The 18,068-nt window shown below is 33.6% G+C and overlaps 2 protein-coding genes across 2 annotated transcripts; both read right to left on the bottom strand.

Moving 5' to 3' along the window:
- Positions 1 to 418: 418 nt before the first annotated feature.
- On the bottom strand, positions 419 to 6,711 carry LOC130943633 (DEAD-box ATP-dependent RNA helicase 10). Its single transcript, XM_057871598.1, has 13 exons — positions 6,295 to 6,711; positions 5,795 to 5,924; positions 5,620 to 5,689; positions 5,403 to 5,465; positions 4,512 to 4,586; positions 3,845 to 3,964; positions 3,225 to 3,266; positions 3,075 to 3,149; positions 1,839 to 1,985; positions 1,484 to 1,621; positions 1,233 to 1,344; positions 1,061 to 1,149; positions 419 to 797 (listed from the first exon to the last, which is right to left on the bottom strand). The coding sequence occupies exons 1-13, from the start codon at positions 6,431 to 6,433 to the stop codon at positions 675 to 677; spliced, it is 1,323 nt and encodes a 440-aa protein (XP_057727581.1). The 5' UTR covers positions 6,434 to 6,711; the 3' UTR covers positions 419 to 674.
- Positions 6,712 to 13,513: 6,802 nt separating this feature from the next.
- LOC130943806 (polyadenylate-binding protein-interacting protein 6) lies at positions 13,514 to 15,847 on the bottom strand. Its single transcript, XM_057871831.1, has 3 exons — positions 15,716 to 15,847; positions 14,725 to 15,172; positions 13,514 to 13,907 (listed from the first exon to the last, which is right to left on the bottom strand). The coding sequence occupies exons 2-3, from the start codon at positions 15,118 to 15,120 to the stop codon at positions 13,743 to 13,745; spliced, it is 561 nt and encodes a 186-aa protein (XP_057727814.1). The 5' UTR covers positions 15,121 to 15,172; positions 15,716 to 15,847; the 3' UTR covers positions 13,514 to 13,742.
- Positions 15,848 to 18,068: the final 2,221 nt, after the last annotated feature.

Below are 18,068 nucleotides of genomic sequence, written 5' to 3'. Positions count from 1 at the left end.
ATTTAATTATTTTGATGTATCATGTATTTGTTAAGAAAGTAACTTTTTTAATTAAAAATATATATATAAAAAACAACTATTTTTAGAATGCTTTTTAACTGATTTCTAAATAGCTTAATCTAACAATATACTCATTTTTTAAAAACTAAAATTTTAAAATGTAGAAATAGAATACTAGTGTTGTTATATCTAATAGATTTGCGGAGGCAATGAACTTTTGGACAGTTGATAACAAATAAACACAACTACTTAAAAAGATTTAGTTTTAGTTCTGTCATTTACCACAATGTTTTTAATGTGTGAATTAATGTGGGTAAATTATGTTTCTTTAATCCGTGATTTATCACAAGTTTTTTCTGTCATCTAATCTGTGATGCAGAATCACCTTTGGTCGGATATTTGTGTTTTAGACAGTTCATTGATTGCAATCATAGCCTTAGATGCAAAATTAGCAAAATATAGAAGGTTCATGTTGTACAAGGTAATTGATTTTTCAAGGCTTCTTTTCAGCCATATTACAAAGTCCCATCAACCATAAATATGCAATAATCAAGACAAAAGCCAGAGCTTCAATCAGGGACCCCAAAGCATCAATAGACTATGTTAAATAAAATACCAAAATTGCCATATACATATATGATGATTACTTGAAACGAAACTGTAGTGATAAGGTCTCATCTTCTAAACTTTTTGGATGATTTCTTATCCTTGAGACCTAAGTATTTGTCAATATCTTCTTCGCCATAATCTGATTCACCTCTCCGTTTCTTCTTCCCCATGGCTTCCTCCTTCATTTTCTACATAAAGTTTTGAGAAAAAATGCATTAAATCTAGCATATAAACATACATTAACTGATTTCAATACCATCATCATAGAATTCAGAAACTATATCCAAAGCTCATGCACATGCAGATTTCTATCAATGGTATTCAAGGTAACCAAACTCAGTTTACCCAAACCCTTAGAACTTAGGTAAACTCAAATTTGTTTCCCTCAGAAAATGAGACGGGGAGAATATCCCAAAATAAAAACTAAACAAAGTTTTGCATGCAAAATTACCATTACTGATAATCGTTTGGCCTCGCTAACCCGCTCTTCCAAAAGTAGAACTTCCTCTTCTTGTGCAGGATATTCTGGTAGCTTCTTGCCTGAAATATTAGTTGCATTGACGACTTTAGAAAATGTTCCCAGCCTTAACAATACATGTTAAAGAATATACTACTACTCTCACCTATAAGTTTCTCTATCTGAATGTACCACTCCAGCTCATATTGGTTCACAAGGGAAATTGCAACCCCAGAACGCCCTGCACGAGCAGTCCTTCCTACACGATGTATATAATCCTGCAGGCCACAAGATAAGGAATCCAGCAATTTAGGTTTAGGTCTAGAGCAGAAATTAGATGATTCGTCAACCTAGAATTTGTAGAACAAATAACATGAGGCTAAATTCAAAAGTTAGATTAATTACAGCACATCTTACTTTGGAGTTTGTGGGGATGTCATAGTTAATCACAACATCTACTGTTGGAATATCCAATCCTCTACTAGCTACATCAGTACAAATGAGAATATTGCGAGCCCCCGACTTGAATAAATTCAAGGCTCCAAGCCTTTTTGACTGTCAAGATTATTGTAAAAAAGAATTACAGACAATTGGCAAACCACAAATAACAAATATGCATGTGTCCATGCACAAGAGAGAGAGAGAGAGAGAGAGAGAGAGAGAGAGTTTGATCATCCACCACACATCCCCTCTCCCATATGGTGGAAGAAAGAATATTTTGCAAGAAATTACTAATTAACTATTATAATACAAGAATGTTTAATACAATTACCTGGGTCATATGACCATTAATTGGGATGGCTTTGAGACCAAGATTACTAAGAATCAAAGCAAGGAGACGAGTTGAATCACATGTACGAGTGAACACCATTGATGTACTTCCAGCCATTTCAGTGAGAATGTACACAAGGTAGCAATCCTATAAGAAAACACAATAAATTAAACAGGACATAGATTGCACGCATAGAAGATATAGGCTGATTCATGAAAGCTAAAATGCATAAAACTCAGTCAAATGCAAAAGGCACCAAAAAATGTATGATTCAGTAAACAAAGGCATTAGAAAACAGTAGCATATATATCTATTGTGCAAAATAAAGTACTTCACAATGATAATTAGACACATCCTCAATAAAGTATAATAATAAGTTCCTAAACAAAAACTACTTGTGGAATGCCAAAAATTCAACCAAAAAAGGTGGTGAAGAGAAGCAACAGGGTGGTCAAGTGGTGCCCTTCTGGCATTTCAACTTCTGTTGTTGTGCAGGTCAAGCGGTGGTCTTCTATCTTCTATGCAAAACCTAATATCTTTTAGGGTAGCAGGGGTATGTATCTAATATTTTATTGGGCTAACTCAGATAATTTAGTGTATTTTTGGCTGACACTAAGCCCTTTAACAAAAGGGACGGTTCCTCTCATCTAATATATAGAAAAACGAAACAGAAAGCAGCCTCAGAGCAAGGCACATGCCTTAGCGCCTTGCCTTCTCAGCATCTAAAAAGAGCCAAAACTAGGGCCGTCAATATGGGCTAAACCCGTTGGACCAGCCTGTTTCCCCGCTTAAACGGGCAGGCTTTTACCTTTAAAATCAGGTCCGTTTAAATTTCAGGCGGAAAAAAAATAACAGGTTAAGCAAGCAGCCCGTTTAACATTTTTTGTATTTTTCTAAAAAATCTTAATACTTTTTTCAATGTTTTTCCTGAACCATTTCTCCCGTCGCCTCTAGCACCTAAGCATGCCTTTTGACGAGTTATATTGATCTCAGTCCAAAAAGTCAATTTGATAGAAGAGTTCAATGAAGAGTTTTCCCACAAAACTCCATGCAGTCAATCTAACATGCTGCAAGAAGTAGATGTTTTTCTAAAGTAAATGTCATGATTATTCAAACATATAAGATCTAGTCCATTGTGCCAAAAATACATGACACGAATGATGTTCAATTACGCTTACCGAAATCCCCTTCAAAAATCAAACATTTTATGAAGAATCAATGATGGATAACACAAACCTTGTGTTTGGCAGGTAAGAAACGATATTGCTGCTTCAGTGTGTCAACAGTAGAATACTTAGAGGCTGCTTCAATCTAAATTAAACAAAAACAAATTGAGTAAATTTGGAACAACTAAAATCTAAACATATTTGCAAATATACAGGGTACCTTCACAGGATTCCTTAAACAAACTCTTTGGAGCTTTTGGACCTGCAGCATTGAGGGTGCAACTTGCTGTATTAGCATTGTAATTATATATATATGTTGTATATAAGCAGCTTCTAGAAACCTTTTTCTAACTATAGGAAAATATAGACTTGGCCTAAAATTAAAATTATAGGATTAAAATTTATTCATAGAGAGAGGAAAACCAGAACCCTTTTAAGTCCTAAATTCAAAATGCCATAAATCTTAGAAGAACAACATAGTCCTAAATTCAAAATGCCATAAATCTGAAACGGACAACATATATCTGATCTATTCCAATCTATAAAAATAATTTTTCCTACTCCTCCTATCACATATTTCCATATGAACTAGCTGCATGCCAACATAAATATGGTCATAGTAAGTTTATTGAGCCCTTGATCTCCTCATATTTTTTACATACTTTAATACTTATTTATTCCACTAGAATTGATATTTATTTTTACGCTGTTCACTTATGGTCTCAGCCCCACCCCCTCCCCCTCTTCAACTGTTATGGATTTGTCCCTGTGCATAATAATCATATTGTACACACGATGATAAAGTAAAGTAGACAGTTGTCCATAAATATTCGTACATACCTTCTTAGTCATTGTAGCAGAAAACAGAAATGTTCTCCGCTCGCGAGGAATCAATTGTATAATCTCATTAAGTGATTCCTCAAAGTCCTCATTCAACAGCCTGTCTGCCTCATCTAGGACCTGAATGTGTAGAATATAGCAAGTTCAAATATATGTACGATAAAGAAATGAGAGATGAAAAAATGCTATGGTAGACAACAGGAAATTTTTATTAAATATTTCTTTTTGTAAACTTTAAAGTCCAAAAATAGGCCAAAGAATCCATAAAATGTTTTCTCATAACTTTGAATCAGGATCAAACATTCTTTAAGATATAACTTTGCAACAATATATAAAGCACCTAACCCAATGCAGAAACATAAATCTCAAAAGAAAATCAACTTGCAGAAATTGCATTGAGTCAGTTACATGAATTATGTTATGTATTTCATAACTCAACATTGAGTAAATAAAGATTTTAATGAAATAAGAGGTGAACTCTTGAGCTCATATATGTGAGGAGCAAACTGGGTGGGCAGAGTAAAAGTGGTGAAAAATATTCAGAACTCATTATGTACAATCAATACATAGTTCACACAGCACTTGTATCAAATGATTGGATTAAATAAAAAGAAAAGAAAACTTGAGCATAGAATAATGTAACATCAGCATTATGTACAAATCATACCAAATATTTTAATCTATTAAGAGAAAATCCTTTGGTGTTTTTGAGGTGATCTAAAACGCGTCCTGGTGTTCCGACCTGCAAAGGTATGAATTTAACATAAAGGAGGAAAAGAAACACAGGATCGACAAAAAATAAGAAGGCTGAAAATAACTCAACAACCAAAGAAACACTAAATCATAAGCACAAACTCAGTCTTGCAAATTCAGAATGTGCCTAGTTAATTTCAACGCACTTATATAGCATTAGTGTATCAGTAAGGACAACCACTTTGACAGGACTAGGCTGTCTCTTCCATGTAGTGAATAAAAAATGACATCATAGACATCAAACACTGGCTTTTTAAACCAAACAAGACAATAAATGGAAAAAATTAACAAAATGCTAAAAGAACAGTTGAACAATCTGAGACACTATGACAAGACAATTTATTAAAATGCTTCAAGGTAAATGAAAATACTTTTAAATTTCCAAACATGCATGGCATGGGACTTGATCTGAAGCTTAACAATAGCTAGAGAGACCAACAGAATGAATTCAATGCAATCAAAGATCACTAATTATTTTGACGCTAATTACTCTTGACATTAATGGATAGTTCACCAAGACATCAACTTAAAACATTATACAAATCTGTCTAGGTTCATCTGTATCCATTATATAGTAATCCAAAAAGAATAATGCTACACATCCAAGTGTTTTTATTAACCAAGTTGGTCTAATATCAACAAAAATCAGTTATGAGTAGCATTACTCCAAGTCTTATGGTTTAACTTGGTTAAACTTGGTTCATAAAAAGACTTGGGTGTGTAGCATTACTCATTTAAAAAATATGATCCGTAAATATTTCATTAACAAATGCTATCTTAATGCATTGCTTTGCTAAGCACTTACAATAATATGAGGCTGCTTTGCTATCTTGATGGATTGCTGTACCATGTCAATCCCTCCAACAAGCTGGCAAAAAAAGAAAGGATCACAACAGAAGAGCTTATTCGATGTAAAGCATGTAATAAATAGAGCACTAAAGCAGCTCCACGAAACAATAAACTAAGTGCAATGCTGGAAAGAGTCTCAAGAAGCCATAAAACAAATGAATGTTAAAACTCACCACAGCACACTTGACACCAATCCCAGACCCTAAAGCTTCAAACTGCTCAGCAATTTGAATAGCAAGTTCTCTATATCAAAGACAGGTGTGAGAAAAAAAAAAAAACTGAACTAGTTATACATCAACAATTAATTCAATAAAATACATGAAAGTTATATCAATGTATGAATCAAACCTTGTGGGAGACAACACACATGCGAAGAAATCATTGGGGCGTGGCGCTTCTAAGAGGGCATGCAATATGGGAAGTGCAAAAGCTCCAGTCTTACCAGAACCCGTTTGGGCGAGTCCAATCACATCTTTTCCTATAACAATAGCATGCCCAAACAAGTGTAAGCAATTACTAATTAATAAATTAATAAATTATTAAAGTTGACAACTCACATACAGTTGAATTCATGTGAGGTTGATTGATGATAATTTAGTCAAACCAATAAATCATCTAACAGTTTTTAACTATCACTCCACGTGATCACAAATGTATGTGAGTTTCCACCATTATTTAAACCATCATCAACAATGTGCCACCCACTCTTAACAGATATTGAACAGACAATAACATATATTACATTGGAATGAGCATTGTATAATTAGAATTTAACATTCATAATTTACACAAAAACTCTGCTCGAAATCAGTAATAATAATAATAATAATTAGTGAAAAAGCAGAAACCTTGTAGTGCAAGAGGAATCGCTTCTGATTGTATCTTCAATGGATTTTTCCAACCTAATTTATCACAAGTTTCCACCAATTCTTCAGATAATCCCAAATCCTTAAATGTTTGTGTGACTTCGTTATTATCTTCCGCCATTCTCAATATCAAACTTCAATGGTGGCTGGACGGAGGAGCGGGCAGAGACCTGGACAGACCGTTGGGTGCAGTAATGGCGGACGAGCAGAATACGAGGCAGAGGGAGCACGCGAGGGATGACGAGCGGAGGAGACGCGAGCGTGAGGTGGATCCGGCGAGAGGCCCGGCGACGGAGGCGAGCGTGCGGTGGCGGTGAACCGAGGTGAGAGTGAGAGAGCTGGGAGAGGGGGCGGCGCTGTGCCGGGTGTGTGGGGTGAGGGAGAGAGCTGGTTACTGAACTAGGCCTAGGGTTTAAATTTTTAAAAGGTACCCAGCTGGTTACTAAAGGAGATAAGAGAGACGGAGCTATTTTCGTAATAATTTTTAAAATTATTTATTTTAGTAAATAAAATATTTATTTAATTTATTAAAATAAAAAATTCTAAAAGTTAAAAGTATTTTTGTTAATATAAAAATAATTTAGAGATATTTTTGGTGGTTAATTCAAATAGTTATTATCGTTCACATATTATTATATAATTTGAAGTATGTGTAAAATTATTTTAAATTAATAATACATTAAAATTAAATTTATTTAATATATTAAAAATATTAAAAATTTTAGTTTTTAATAAATTTTAATAAACTATTATTTTATATATTCTTAAAATATATTTTTATTACACATGTTGACAAAATAAAAAATAGAAAAGCAAACACACCCTTAAGTAAAAAAAAAAATAGCCAAGCACATGCAGTTTTGACTAAAACGAAAAAACAAACACACAAAAGCAATTATCTTTTCTTCATTGTTGAATTAATTAACTTTTTATTTTTGTTAGGGTTTTTAAAATAACCAATGTAACATTAATTTTTTAGTCTTATAATTAATTGTTTTTGAGTTCAAATGCTAAAAGGTGAACTTCTTTTTAAGTTTAAGAAGAAAAAAATATGAGACACTAAAGAAATTAAACCAATTCTCTAAAGAACATTAAAAACAAGAGAGTAATTTAAAAAGTGTATACCTTTTTGAGTATGTTGATAAAGGTACAACGTACAAGGATACATACAGGTGCTAGAAGAATCAAAATAATAAAAATATAAAATCTTACAATAAATATATAGATATGCTATATAAATATAAATTATACTAGCTAATTTTAATTGATCCTAATTATATATAACATCTCTCATCCCTCTCAAATTTAAGTAGGAGTTAAAGATACCATCTTGAGTTTGGATACTAGAGTCCAAAAATGAGCTGGATGATGAGCCTTCACGAAGATATCAGAAGTCTAATCCAAAGTTCCAACAGGCAACAGCTATGAGATGAACAACATCAATAAGAAGACGTTGTCGAACAAAGTGACAATCAATCTCAATATGTTTAGTGCATTCATTAAAAACATCATTATGGGCAATCTGAATAGCACTATGGTTGTCACACACAAAAAAATCAGTTGGAGATGACTGAGGAGCACTGAAGTATTCGAGAAGCCAACGAATTGAGACAACTTCAGCACGGTATTCAGCTTCTATGCTTAATCAAGCAGTGAACATTTGCTTCTTCGCTCAACAGAAAATGAGAGAGTCATCAAAAAACAAACAATAACCAGTAGTAGAACGATGATCAATGGGATCATCAACCCAATCAGCATCTGAATACGTCTGAAGGAATAAAGATGAATGGGCAGAAAAATAAAGGTCATGAAATAGAGTGCCTTCGATGTAGCGAAGAATGCAAAGAACTGCCACATAGTAAGTAGTAGGACGAGCTGACAAGAATTGGCTAAGAACATGAACTAGATAGGCGATGTCTGGTCATGTGACAGTCAAGTAGACGAGACCTCCAACTAATTGTCAATAAAGAGTAGGATTATCCAAAATAGTGTCATCTATAGGAGTAAATCGAACATTAGGCTCAAGAGGAATAGACTCAGTGCGACTATCTGTAATTTCAGCTCGAGCAACAAGATCCGAAACATACTTAGTTTGAGAGAGATAGATACCGTCATCTGTGGATATGACTTCTAGACCAAGAAAATAACTGAGAGAACCAAGATCTTTCATCTCAAAAGTATGGTAATAAGATGCTTTAAGATCAGAGATACTATCAACATCATATCCAGTAATGATCATGTCATCAACATACAAAATAGAAAAACAACACCACGTTCACTTTTACGAATAAAGAGAGCATTATCATGAGGATTGCAAGTGAAACCGATATTGCATATAGTGGTACTGAACTTTTCAAACCATTCACGAGGAGCTTGTTTAAGACTATAAAGTACCTTATAAAGGAAACAGACTTTGCTACAAGAACAAGGATATCCTGGAGGTGGTTTCATATAGACTTTTTTTTTCAAATCCCCATTAAAAAGTGCATTCTTCATATCTATCTGACTGAGAGACTATTTATTGACTGCAACAATTGCAACGAGAGCTCGAACAGATGTGAAACAAGCAACATGAGCAAAAGTCTCTTCATAATCAATACCATACTCTTGCGTACATCCTTGAGCAACCAATCGTGCCTTATAATGGTCAATAGAACTATTAGAGCGAGTCTTGATCTTGTATACCCATCTACTATCCACAACTTCTTGATCAGAAGGAGGATCAACCAAGTCCCAAGTTTGTTCTTTTTCAAGTGCATAGATTTTTTCCTACATTGCTTGCTGCCGAATTAGATTTGTGGAAGCTTCTCAGAATGACTTAGGTTCATGGTGATAAAGAATAGTAGAAAAACAATGATAATAAAGAAGATGAGGAGGTGGATTTTTTACCCTACAAGAACGATTGGAGGGAGGAGGCATGACAGCAGGAGCAGGATCATCGTCCGGTCTGGAATCATTGGGAGATGGAGAAGGCGAAAGAGTATGGGGCTAGAGAGGTTGACTTGAGATAGAACCTATAGAATCATCACTAGGAAAAAGATCAACATTGGGGTTAGTGAAAAATGTTGAATGAGTATGAGGAATGGACTCAAATGAAGAGAACCTAGAAAAACAAATGATGTTCCCAAAATACAACATGAAGAGATATACGAATACGTTTAGAGTGAGGATTCCAACAACGATAACCCTTGTCTGTAGTTCCATAATCAAGGAAACAACACATGCGAGCCCGAGGTTCAAGTTTATTATGTTCATGAGGCTGAAGAAGAGCAAAACATACACAACCAAAGACTCGAAAAGAACTGTAATATGGAGAGTATGATAAAAATGCTCAAAAGGAGTAATGTTACCAATGGCAGAAGAAGGAAGTATATTGATAACATGGACAGCAGTAAGAATAGCTTCATCCCAAGTATGCTCAGGATACGAAGAAGAAATAAGCATTGCACGAACAGAGTCAAGAATGTGACGATATTTGCGTTTAACCCGTCCATTTTGTTGAGATGTACTAGGGAAAGAAAACTTAGACAAAGTACTCTAATTAGCAAGAAAAGTTAAAAGTTTGGAGTCACGATTTTCCATAGCATTATCGTGTCAAAAACTTTAATGACCTTAGAAAATTGAGTTTTAATCATAATGGCAAAGTTAATATAAATTTGAGGTAACTCATGGGAATTAGTCATCAAATAAACCCAAATAAACCCAAATAAAGCATGAAAATCATCAATGAAAACTACAAAGTATTGTACCTCTCCCATAGAAGCGGTGGGAGCGGGTCTCCAAACATTAGAGTGGATAAGATAAAAAAGAGAGCAAGCAAGAGAAAGATTGTTATGAAAAGATAAAGTATGTTGTTTGACAGGTTGATAAGAAATACAATCAAAAGACTCATTATTAACCTGATCCAAAACTCCCTTAAACACAAGAGGATGCAATTTTTCCTAAGGAGTTGTGGGCAAAATGGTGATGCTACAAGTGAAGTGTAGATGGAGAAGAAACAGCACAAAGATTTGACGTAGGAGGAATATGAAGATTCTCGAACTCAAACAACTTTCCAACCTTACGGCCAGTCCCAATGATTTGTTCCATCCGATAATCCTGTACACGACAACCAGAAATGAAAAAATTAACATCAAAACTGAGATCAACAAGTTGACCAACAGAAATAAAATTAAAGTTTAATTTTGGAATATAATAAGTATCAGGGGGATTAAGATGTGACTGTGAAATAAAACCCTTATGTGTCGCATGCAAGAGGGAACCATCAATAGTATTGACAGAAGGCGCATTTGGAGTGGTAGACAAAGACGAGAAAAGATGACGCAAATGAGACATGTGATGAAAGCAACCGAAATCAAAATATCATTTAGAATTACTTGGAAGAGTGGAAAAAACAGCAGGAGTATTACTAGAAAAGAAAGAAGTTGCTTAAGAAGGGACTCAATATCAGATAGAGAGACAAGAGATAGGTTGAGAGAAACGGGGCTAGTAGATTTATTAGCAGCAGTAGCAGGCACATTCTTAGAGTAGTTATGACGAGAATGATACTTGTTATGATCTGAACATAGTGGGCAAGTAGGACAGGTAGTAATCGCGTATCCCGATAGCTTGCAATAATGACAGAACAGGTTGGGATAATTGTAGTTATGTGACATTGGAATTTATATTTTTGACATTCAATAGAAGGACAATCAGAGAAAAAGTGTCTAAAATAATCACAGTTTCGATAGAATTCATCATTTCTATTTATGGCAGCAAAGACATCTGATTTTTTAATAACAGTAGATACAAAGATGAAAGATAAAAAAGAAAACTGTAAGATCAGAGCAAAAATCGAGAAAACGGAAGTCAAAATCGAAAAGATTTCACCAAAAAACTTTAGGATAGGTCCCATTATGTGCCACATCAGCAAAAGAGGACACGTGATGACGTATGAGAGGGAGAGAAAGACACATCAACACTGACGCCGGAGGAGCTGCCGCGCGGGTTAGGAAGTGGATCGGGCTGGCTTGACACATGGGTCAAACACGGGTCGATTGGAGGCACCCTATCTGGACAGGTGTGATGCTTCTGGGCCGTTGATCCAACAACACTGGAAGCGTCAGGAAGGAGGTAGAGAAGCAAATGGACAACGATCTTGTGGCGGTGAGTATGGTGGTTTCCAGCGACAAGGCTAGACTCATTGAACTCGTAACGACGAGACGAAGATGCCAGTAAGGACAGTGACAAACCAAAACGTCGGAAAGGATCGAAAAACATGGGCAAAGAACACTGCCAGAAGAAAAAAAACAATGGGCTATGAATGGGTTTCCATGGAGAAAAAAAAATCTATGATTTTGATACCATGTTAAAAAAAAGAGAGTAATTTGAAGAGTGTATTATTGAGTGTGTTGACAAATGTATAATGTATAAGTATATATAGGTTTTAGAAGAATTAAAGCAATAAAAGTATAAAATCTTACAATAAATATACAAATATACTATATAAATATAAATGATACTAACTAATCTTAATTGATCCTACTTATATTCTAACAAAAAAAATAAAAAAATTAGTTACTATTCAAAAAAGGTGATAGAATTCACATAAATTTTTATTTTAAAATTATTATGATTTTATCCTATTCACTTGAAGAATTAAATATTAAATAATACATAGGTAAATCGTAACAAAAGGTATATATTAGATAAATTGATAAATAAAATATGTAAAGTAACTTGCCCCTCTTAAAAGTGAAATTTTCAAAATTTAAACTTGTGTTCTTATTTTAAGAAGAGACCAAATTATTAAAGCTGGTAGACAACAATATATAAATTTATTTCGAATAAAACTCTGCAATCAAGTGAAATAATTAATTAAGTCCAACTAGTGAAACTGTTTTTCACATTAGGTGCTCCTCCTTTTTTTTCTTCTTCGCATAACTTCTCCTCCTCCTTCTCCCACTAATGTTGTTACTTCTTCTTCTTCTCCTCCTATTTGTTTTTATCTCATTATCTTTTGTTATTGTCGTCGTCACCACACCACACCATCACCTCAATCTCCTCCTCTTCCTCCTCCTCCTCCTCTTTTTTTTTTTCATTTGAGTTTTTTCGATCTCCTCTTTCCTTTTCCTCCTCCTCTATCATCATCATCATCATTATTATTGTTATAGTTATTGTTATCATCGTCATCTTCTTTTTATATGTATAACGGTTCAAATTCAAAATGTACCGAAATTCCTTAATGATGATGACACACAAACGAACTCAGTTCAAAACAAGCTCAGACCAAAATACATCGAAATTAAATCCAGAATGCACGGAAATTACTTAATGATAGTTCATAACTCCTCCTCCTCCTTCTTCATCGTTATCTTCTTCTTCTTTTCTTATTCATCTTCTTCTTGTTGTTTTACTTTCTCATTATTCTTCTGGTTTTACTCTCTTAACAAGAATAAAAACAAGAAAAAATCAAATAAAGAAGAAGAAGAAATCCATAATCCTGGAAAATTACTAGGAAGAGGAAGGAAGAAAAGAAAAAAAAATACGCAACAACAACAACAACAACAATAAGGAGGAAGCACGCAAAGAAGAAGAATGAATGCGAAAAAGAAGGAGAAGAAACGCGAAGAAGAAGGAAGAAGAGGAGAAACGCAAAAACATTCACGTAGTTAGAGCATGTATTTACGCTTTCACTAATAAAATTAATTTTTATTAGCTTTAGACTAAGTTAGATTTGATTGCCAAAAAAATTTGAATGTGTGGCACGAGTCTTTTATTTCTTCTTGTAATTGTAACTGATTCTCAATACCTTTTATTACCAAGATAAATATGGGTTCAATAAACTATATTTTTGTTCTTAACTATACATTTTTGCTGCAAAAAATTCTTTAAAATGAAAAGAATAGTAATATATATTCTATGCAGATAACTAATTTTGGTATATACCTAATAAGATTGAAAAAAATAAGGATTTGATTATGAAGTGATCAAAGGCACAATAGCATACTTCAAGATTTAAATTTTCTTTTTCGTACAACAAATCTTCCATTGCAAAATCTCCAAGGATGCTCACAAGCTACAATGCTTTAACAAGCCAGCTAACCAAATCCCAAATATTTTTTTTTTAAATCACCTTTTGGATCAATTTTTTTTTTCTTTTCTTGTACCATTTTCGGCATGTCATACAAGTAAAAGCTGCAGAGTCACACACACTTCAATGTGTAACAACTAACAAATCAAAATAAAGAAACATTTTTCAATCCATACTCCATAGTCCATAGGGGGTAAAAAGAAACCAAGATGCAGCTGAGAAACTATACAAACACCACCCAAAAATAAAAAAAGAAAACAAATTATGTATGTGAGAGGCTGCTTCAACCTAAGGTAAAACTTTACCCTATTTTACACACCAATTTGAGCAAAAGATTCGTTTTTCTTTTTATGTATTTTCATAATGTATTGGCAGATAAATGGGATGAAGAAGTTGAAGTGCTAGCTTCAGCTGCTACATTCTTCAGTTTCAATGATGCAGAATCAGAAGCTGATCCAGATTCCGATACATCGCCAATATCCAGCGTCTCCGGAAGATTTCCAGAGGACTCGACACCATCGAACTGCAAAGTGGGTAAACAATTACCCCTTAGAATATGTACCACGGAGACATAATATGAATATAATTTGGTTATACTATTTAATGGATTAGTCACACACAAAAAAATACTATTTAATGGATTTGGGAAATTATATCAACTCAGACAAACAGGTATGAATCAGACAGGTCAAACATCAATAGGTAGGAAAACTTCGAATGGACTCGATTTGTTTGGTTTCTGTTTTCATTTTTTGTTTCTATTTTGATTTCCTATTTCTATTTCGAATATTTTTGTTTTCAAGATTTTGTGAAAGAAGTGCATGCAAAAGCGAAAGTAAAGAGAGGATTGTATTATTTTCACTTTTTCTTCTTCACTCTGAAAACAAAACATTAGAAGTGATAGCAGAAAATGAAGTCGGAAACCAAACAAACCATGAACTACTTCCAAGAAAATAAGACCAACCATTAAAACAAGTGAACTTGAAACCAAATGAAGTACTTATAATAATTCAAAGGGGAAATAAATGGAATTCAAACTTTCCAATATTCAAAACATTCTACCTAGGAATCTCAAATAACTTGTTGAGATTTAATGTACAAAAGGTGAACAAGCATATATCAATTATTTGTTTTCCTCCGCGATTAAATTCCAACTGCAAATACTCTTGCCACAATCAGTGATTCAACATTTGCAAAAAATCACACAAATTTGAGTAGCATGGAGTACATAATTAGGTAAACTGTGAATATAAAATTTCTAGAACAATGAAACAATCAATCAACAAACCAAACAACTTTGCCAACGGTGGACTACAAAATTTAAAGCCAAAAAGCATTACCTTAAGTTCAAGTTGGTTCAGCATTTCAACAGCAGCATCGATGTCACACTCATTTACCATATAGACATCTCTAAGGGATTCTTCAGATATACCCGGGAACTGCATTCTAAGATATTCAACATCCATATCAGGATCATAATCCGCGAACTGGTTATCTACAAAACCTGTCGGCACCGAGCCATAAGAACTAGATGCAGGGTTGTTGATATTCCCTTGGAAAGTTTCGGCAACCGGTTTAGAAGCCGAAGCGCTCGAGTGAAACTGATGGTGTTGATTCTGTGCAGCATGATAAGGAGGACTCTGAAATGGATCAGCAGTTGCACCATGTGACTCTCTTTTAGAGAGTGGAACATAGGATGCTGCATATGGATTCAAAGAAGACACTATTTGCTTCATTGAACTTGATTCGAATAAAACACAAAAACAATCTCCTTCTACTTCTTCTTGCCTTTATACACACACATAAAGAACAAAGAACCATAGAATTAGACAATAAATCCACAGGACTTCAATAGAAAATCTAAATCCACCAGAGAGATTCAATCAATCTAACAGGTTCTACCAGCTTCAATGATAAAATGAATTCATGAAAGAAAAAAAATGAAATTAAAATTTTTTAATTCCCTTTTTCACCAAGACAACAACTGTTTCAAGTTCAAGTGATGGCAAAAAGAATCTTTAGAAAATAAAAAAAGAATATGGATCATAATATTTACTAACATGCTAACTAGTCACTACTAAGAGTCTAAAACCCAAATCTTCAACTTTCCCAATTTCCCTTTACAAGAGAAATAACAAATTATGAGATGATCAAGAAAATTAAACAACCCAGAAGAAAAAAAATTGAAAAGTTTGCAACTTTTCGTCCCTTTTCGCAATTGGGTCTCAAAAAAGATTAGAACTTTCATCGGAAAAGAAAACAAAAACGACAAAAAAAAAAAGAAAACAGTAAAGAAATTATGATTGATATGAAGAGAGAAAGAGAACGAACCAGTTGAATGGGAAAGGGCGATGAGTGATGATTGAGATCGGTGAGACGGAGAGAGTCAGAGGGAAGAAGTGTAGAACAAATAATTGTGTGATCAATTTGGTGGAAAATCAATCACTCACTCCTAACTTAACAGTGCAAATAAATGAATATATATATATATATATATATATATATATATATATATATATATATATATATATATATATATATTATATTTTTGTGAATATATATTTTAAAACAAGCCAAATTTAAGAATATATATTTTAAGGGATTTTTTTTTTACTGAAATAAACTAAATAAAGAAAAACAAAACAAACAAAATAGAAGAACGGCTTAAATAGAGGGACAGTCTCGTTTAAGTCTACTATTAAACTCTTCCCAATGTGAAGGAAGCTCACATGAGAAAGTTGTAACTTCGTCGCCATCTTTATCATAGTATCTGTCACCGTGTTTGCATCTCTCATAATCAAATGAAAGTCAACACGCCAATTCGAATGCATGATATATCTTATTTTGAGCACCAATAGATCAATAAAACCAAAACCATCTTAAGTAATAAGATTAAATGCTTCCACACAATCTGTCTCACAAATAACTTTTCGTTGACCCACATTTCAAACTAAGAGATATCCTCTTCCACTTTGCCAACTCCCATTACAATCTCTAATGACACCAGCAAAACCAACACTATTACCCGAACCAAAATAACTAGCATCACAATTAATTTTAAAAGTACCAATGAATGGAAAATTCCAAAAACCATTTAGAGTAGAGGGAAGGGACATACCTTGTAATTCAAAAATATTCCAAAACTCCTTTTCTAAAGTTAATGCTAGTCAAATCACTTTTTTCAGATACCAATTTTCATGAGAATTAAAGATGTCATTATTTCTTACTCGCCATATCCACCAAAGTCTCGAAAAGAACTTGAACGGATGTTCTCTGCTATAATACAAGAACCAGTTCTTCAAATCCAAAGGATGATAAGAAATATCCAACCTATGCCAGACAAGCTGAGCTTTTGGACAATCCCGAATACAATGTAAAATCGATTCCTGGTTATAAAGACATCTTGGACACCTATCCGATGACGACATCCAACTTCTAAAGCGAAAACTTGCAGTAGGAAGAGCCTCCTTAAGACACAACCAAGCCAAAAATTTGTGCTTTTCTGGGACAAGTTGATGTCAAAGTCAAAGCCAATTCTCCCGCTCCTCCCAACCAAACAGCTACTTACACAACCACAAGTAACCATTGCGTGAGTAATAGACTTTGGCAGCAAACCCACACCAATACCAACTCACTTCCGGACCTGCTTGTTCATCTGGATTGTAAGAGAGAATATTACCTTTTAGATTTTGAGACAAAGGAGAATAAAGAGTATCCAAATGCCACCTATCAACCGACCAAATATCTTGTATCCGAAGATTCGAATAAAAAATGTGAACATAATCCATCTCATTAGATAACCGTCCTTCTCTCCTCTAACTAAAAAACAAAAAATTTTGGTTCAAATCTCCAATACACCAAACAAATCCATCATTCAACACTTCCCAAGTCTTGCAAAGACTCCTCTAAATGGGAGAGTCCTTGTTCTTAGGATAACCAAAAGAGTCATATAGAGATTATCGGTATTTGGCATCCAACAATTTGACTCATAACTTGTTTGGCTGTTAGAAAAAAGTCTAAACTAGTTTCCAAGAAGAGTAATATTTACACAATAAGGATCTCTAATTTCCAAATCTCCATATTTTTTTTGGAGTAACCAGTACCTTCCAACTAACAAGATTCAATCCTCTTCCATCAACTTGTCCCTTCCAAAGAAAATTCCTCATCATAGACTCCAATTATATCTATTTTTTAGATTTTTTAGATGACTATTCACGCATTTAACATAAAAGATAGTTATTTATTCTGATACAATGTTACGTAATTAAATGCAAATATTTTATACTGATAATGTATCAAAATTAAATTCATATTAGTATTTTTATCGTAATAACATTATGAGAATATAAATCTTTTAAAACTACGTCGATCCTGACCTTATAGATTATGGTACAAAAAATTTATGGCATTAAACTACTTTTACGAGAAGGTCGTGAGTGACAAAAGTCTACAACGGCTAAGAAGACCATGGTCTCTGTAGATAAAAAAAAATAAATAATAAATTTTTTAGTTATTATGTTCGTATAAATGAGTTTAATTTTTTACTAATAATTAATTTTAACATTTGTTATCTAAAATTTGAAAAAAATTTAACATGTATATTTTTATATTTGATTAGGTATTAAGATTTGCTGTACAAATAGAAATAATTAAGTGTTATGCTTACTATTTAAAAATAATATTT

The sequence above is a fragment of the Arachis stenosperma genome, chromosome 8, assembly GCF_014773155.1.
Source record: "Arachis stenosperma cultivar V10309 chromosome 8, arast.V10309.gnm1.PFL2, whole genome shotgun sequence".
NCBI classification, from domain to species: domain Eukaryota; kingdom Viridiplantae; phylum Streptophyta; class Magnoliopsida; order Fabales; family Fabaceae; genus Arachis; species Arachis stenosperma.
The sequence above is the reverse complement of the archived record's forward strand: the minus strand, read 5'-3'. Positions and strand labels throughout refer to the sequence as shown.

Bases quoted from the DNA above. Each gene is read 5' to 3' on its own strand.
- LOC130943806 (XM_057871831.1), bottom strand. From the start codon at position 15,120: ATGAAGCAAATAGTGTCTTCTTTGAATCCATATGCAGCATCCTATGTT. The intron at 13,908-14,724 runs GTAATGCTTTTT...CCCACTTTGCAG, and splicing joins TGAACCAACTTGAACTTAAG to TTCGATGGTGTCGAGTCCTC.
- LOC130943633 (XM_057871598.1), bottom strand. From the start codon at position 6,433: ATGGCGGAAGATAATAACGAAGTCACACAAACATTTAAGGATTTGGGA. The intron at 5,690-5,794 runs GTTTGATTCATA...TCTTTGATATAG, and splicing joins TGTGTGTTGTCTCCCACAAG to AGAACTTGCTATTCAAATTG. The intron at 1,986-3,074 runs GTTTGTGTTATC...GTTTTCTTATAG, and splicing joins TCTTACCTGCCAAACACAAG to GATTGCTACCTTGTGTACAT.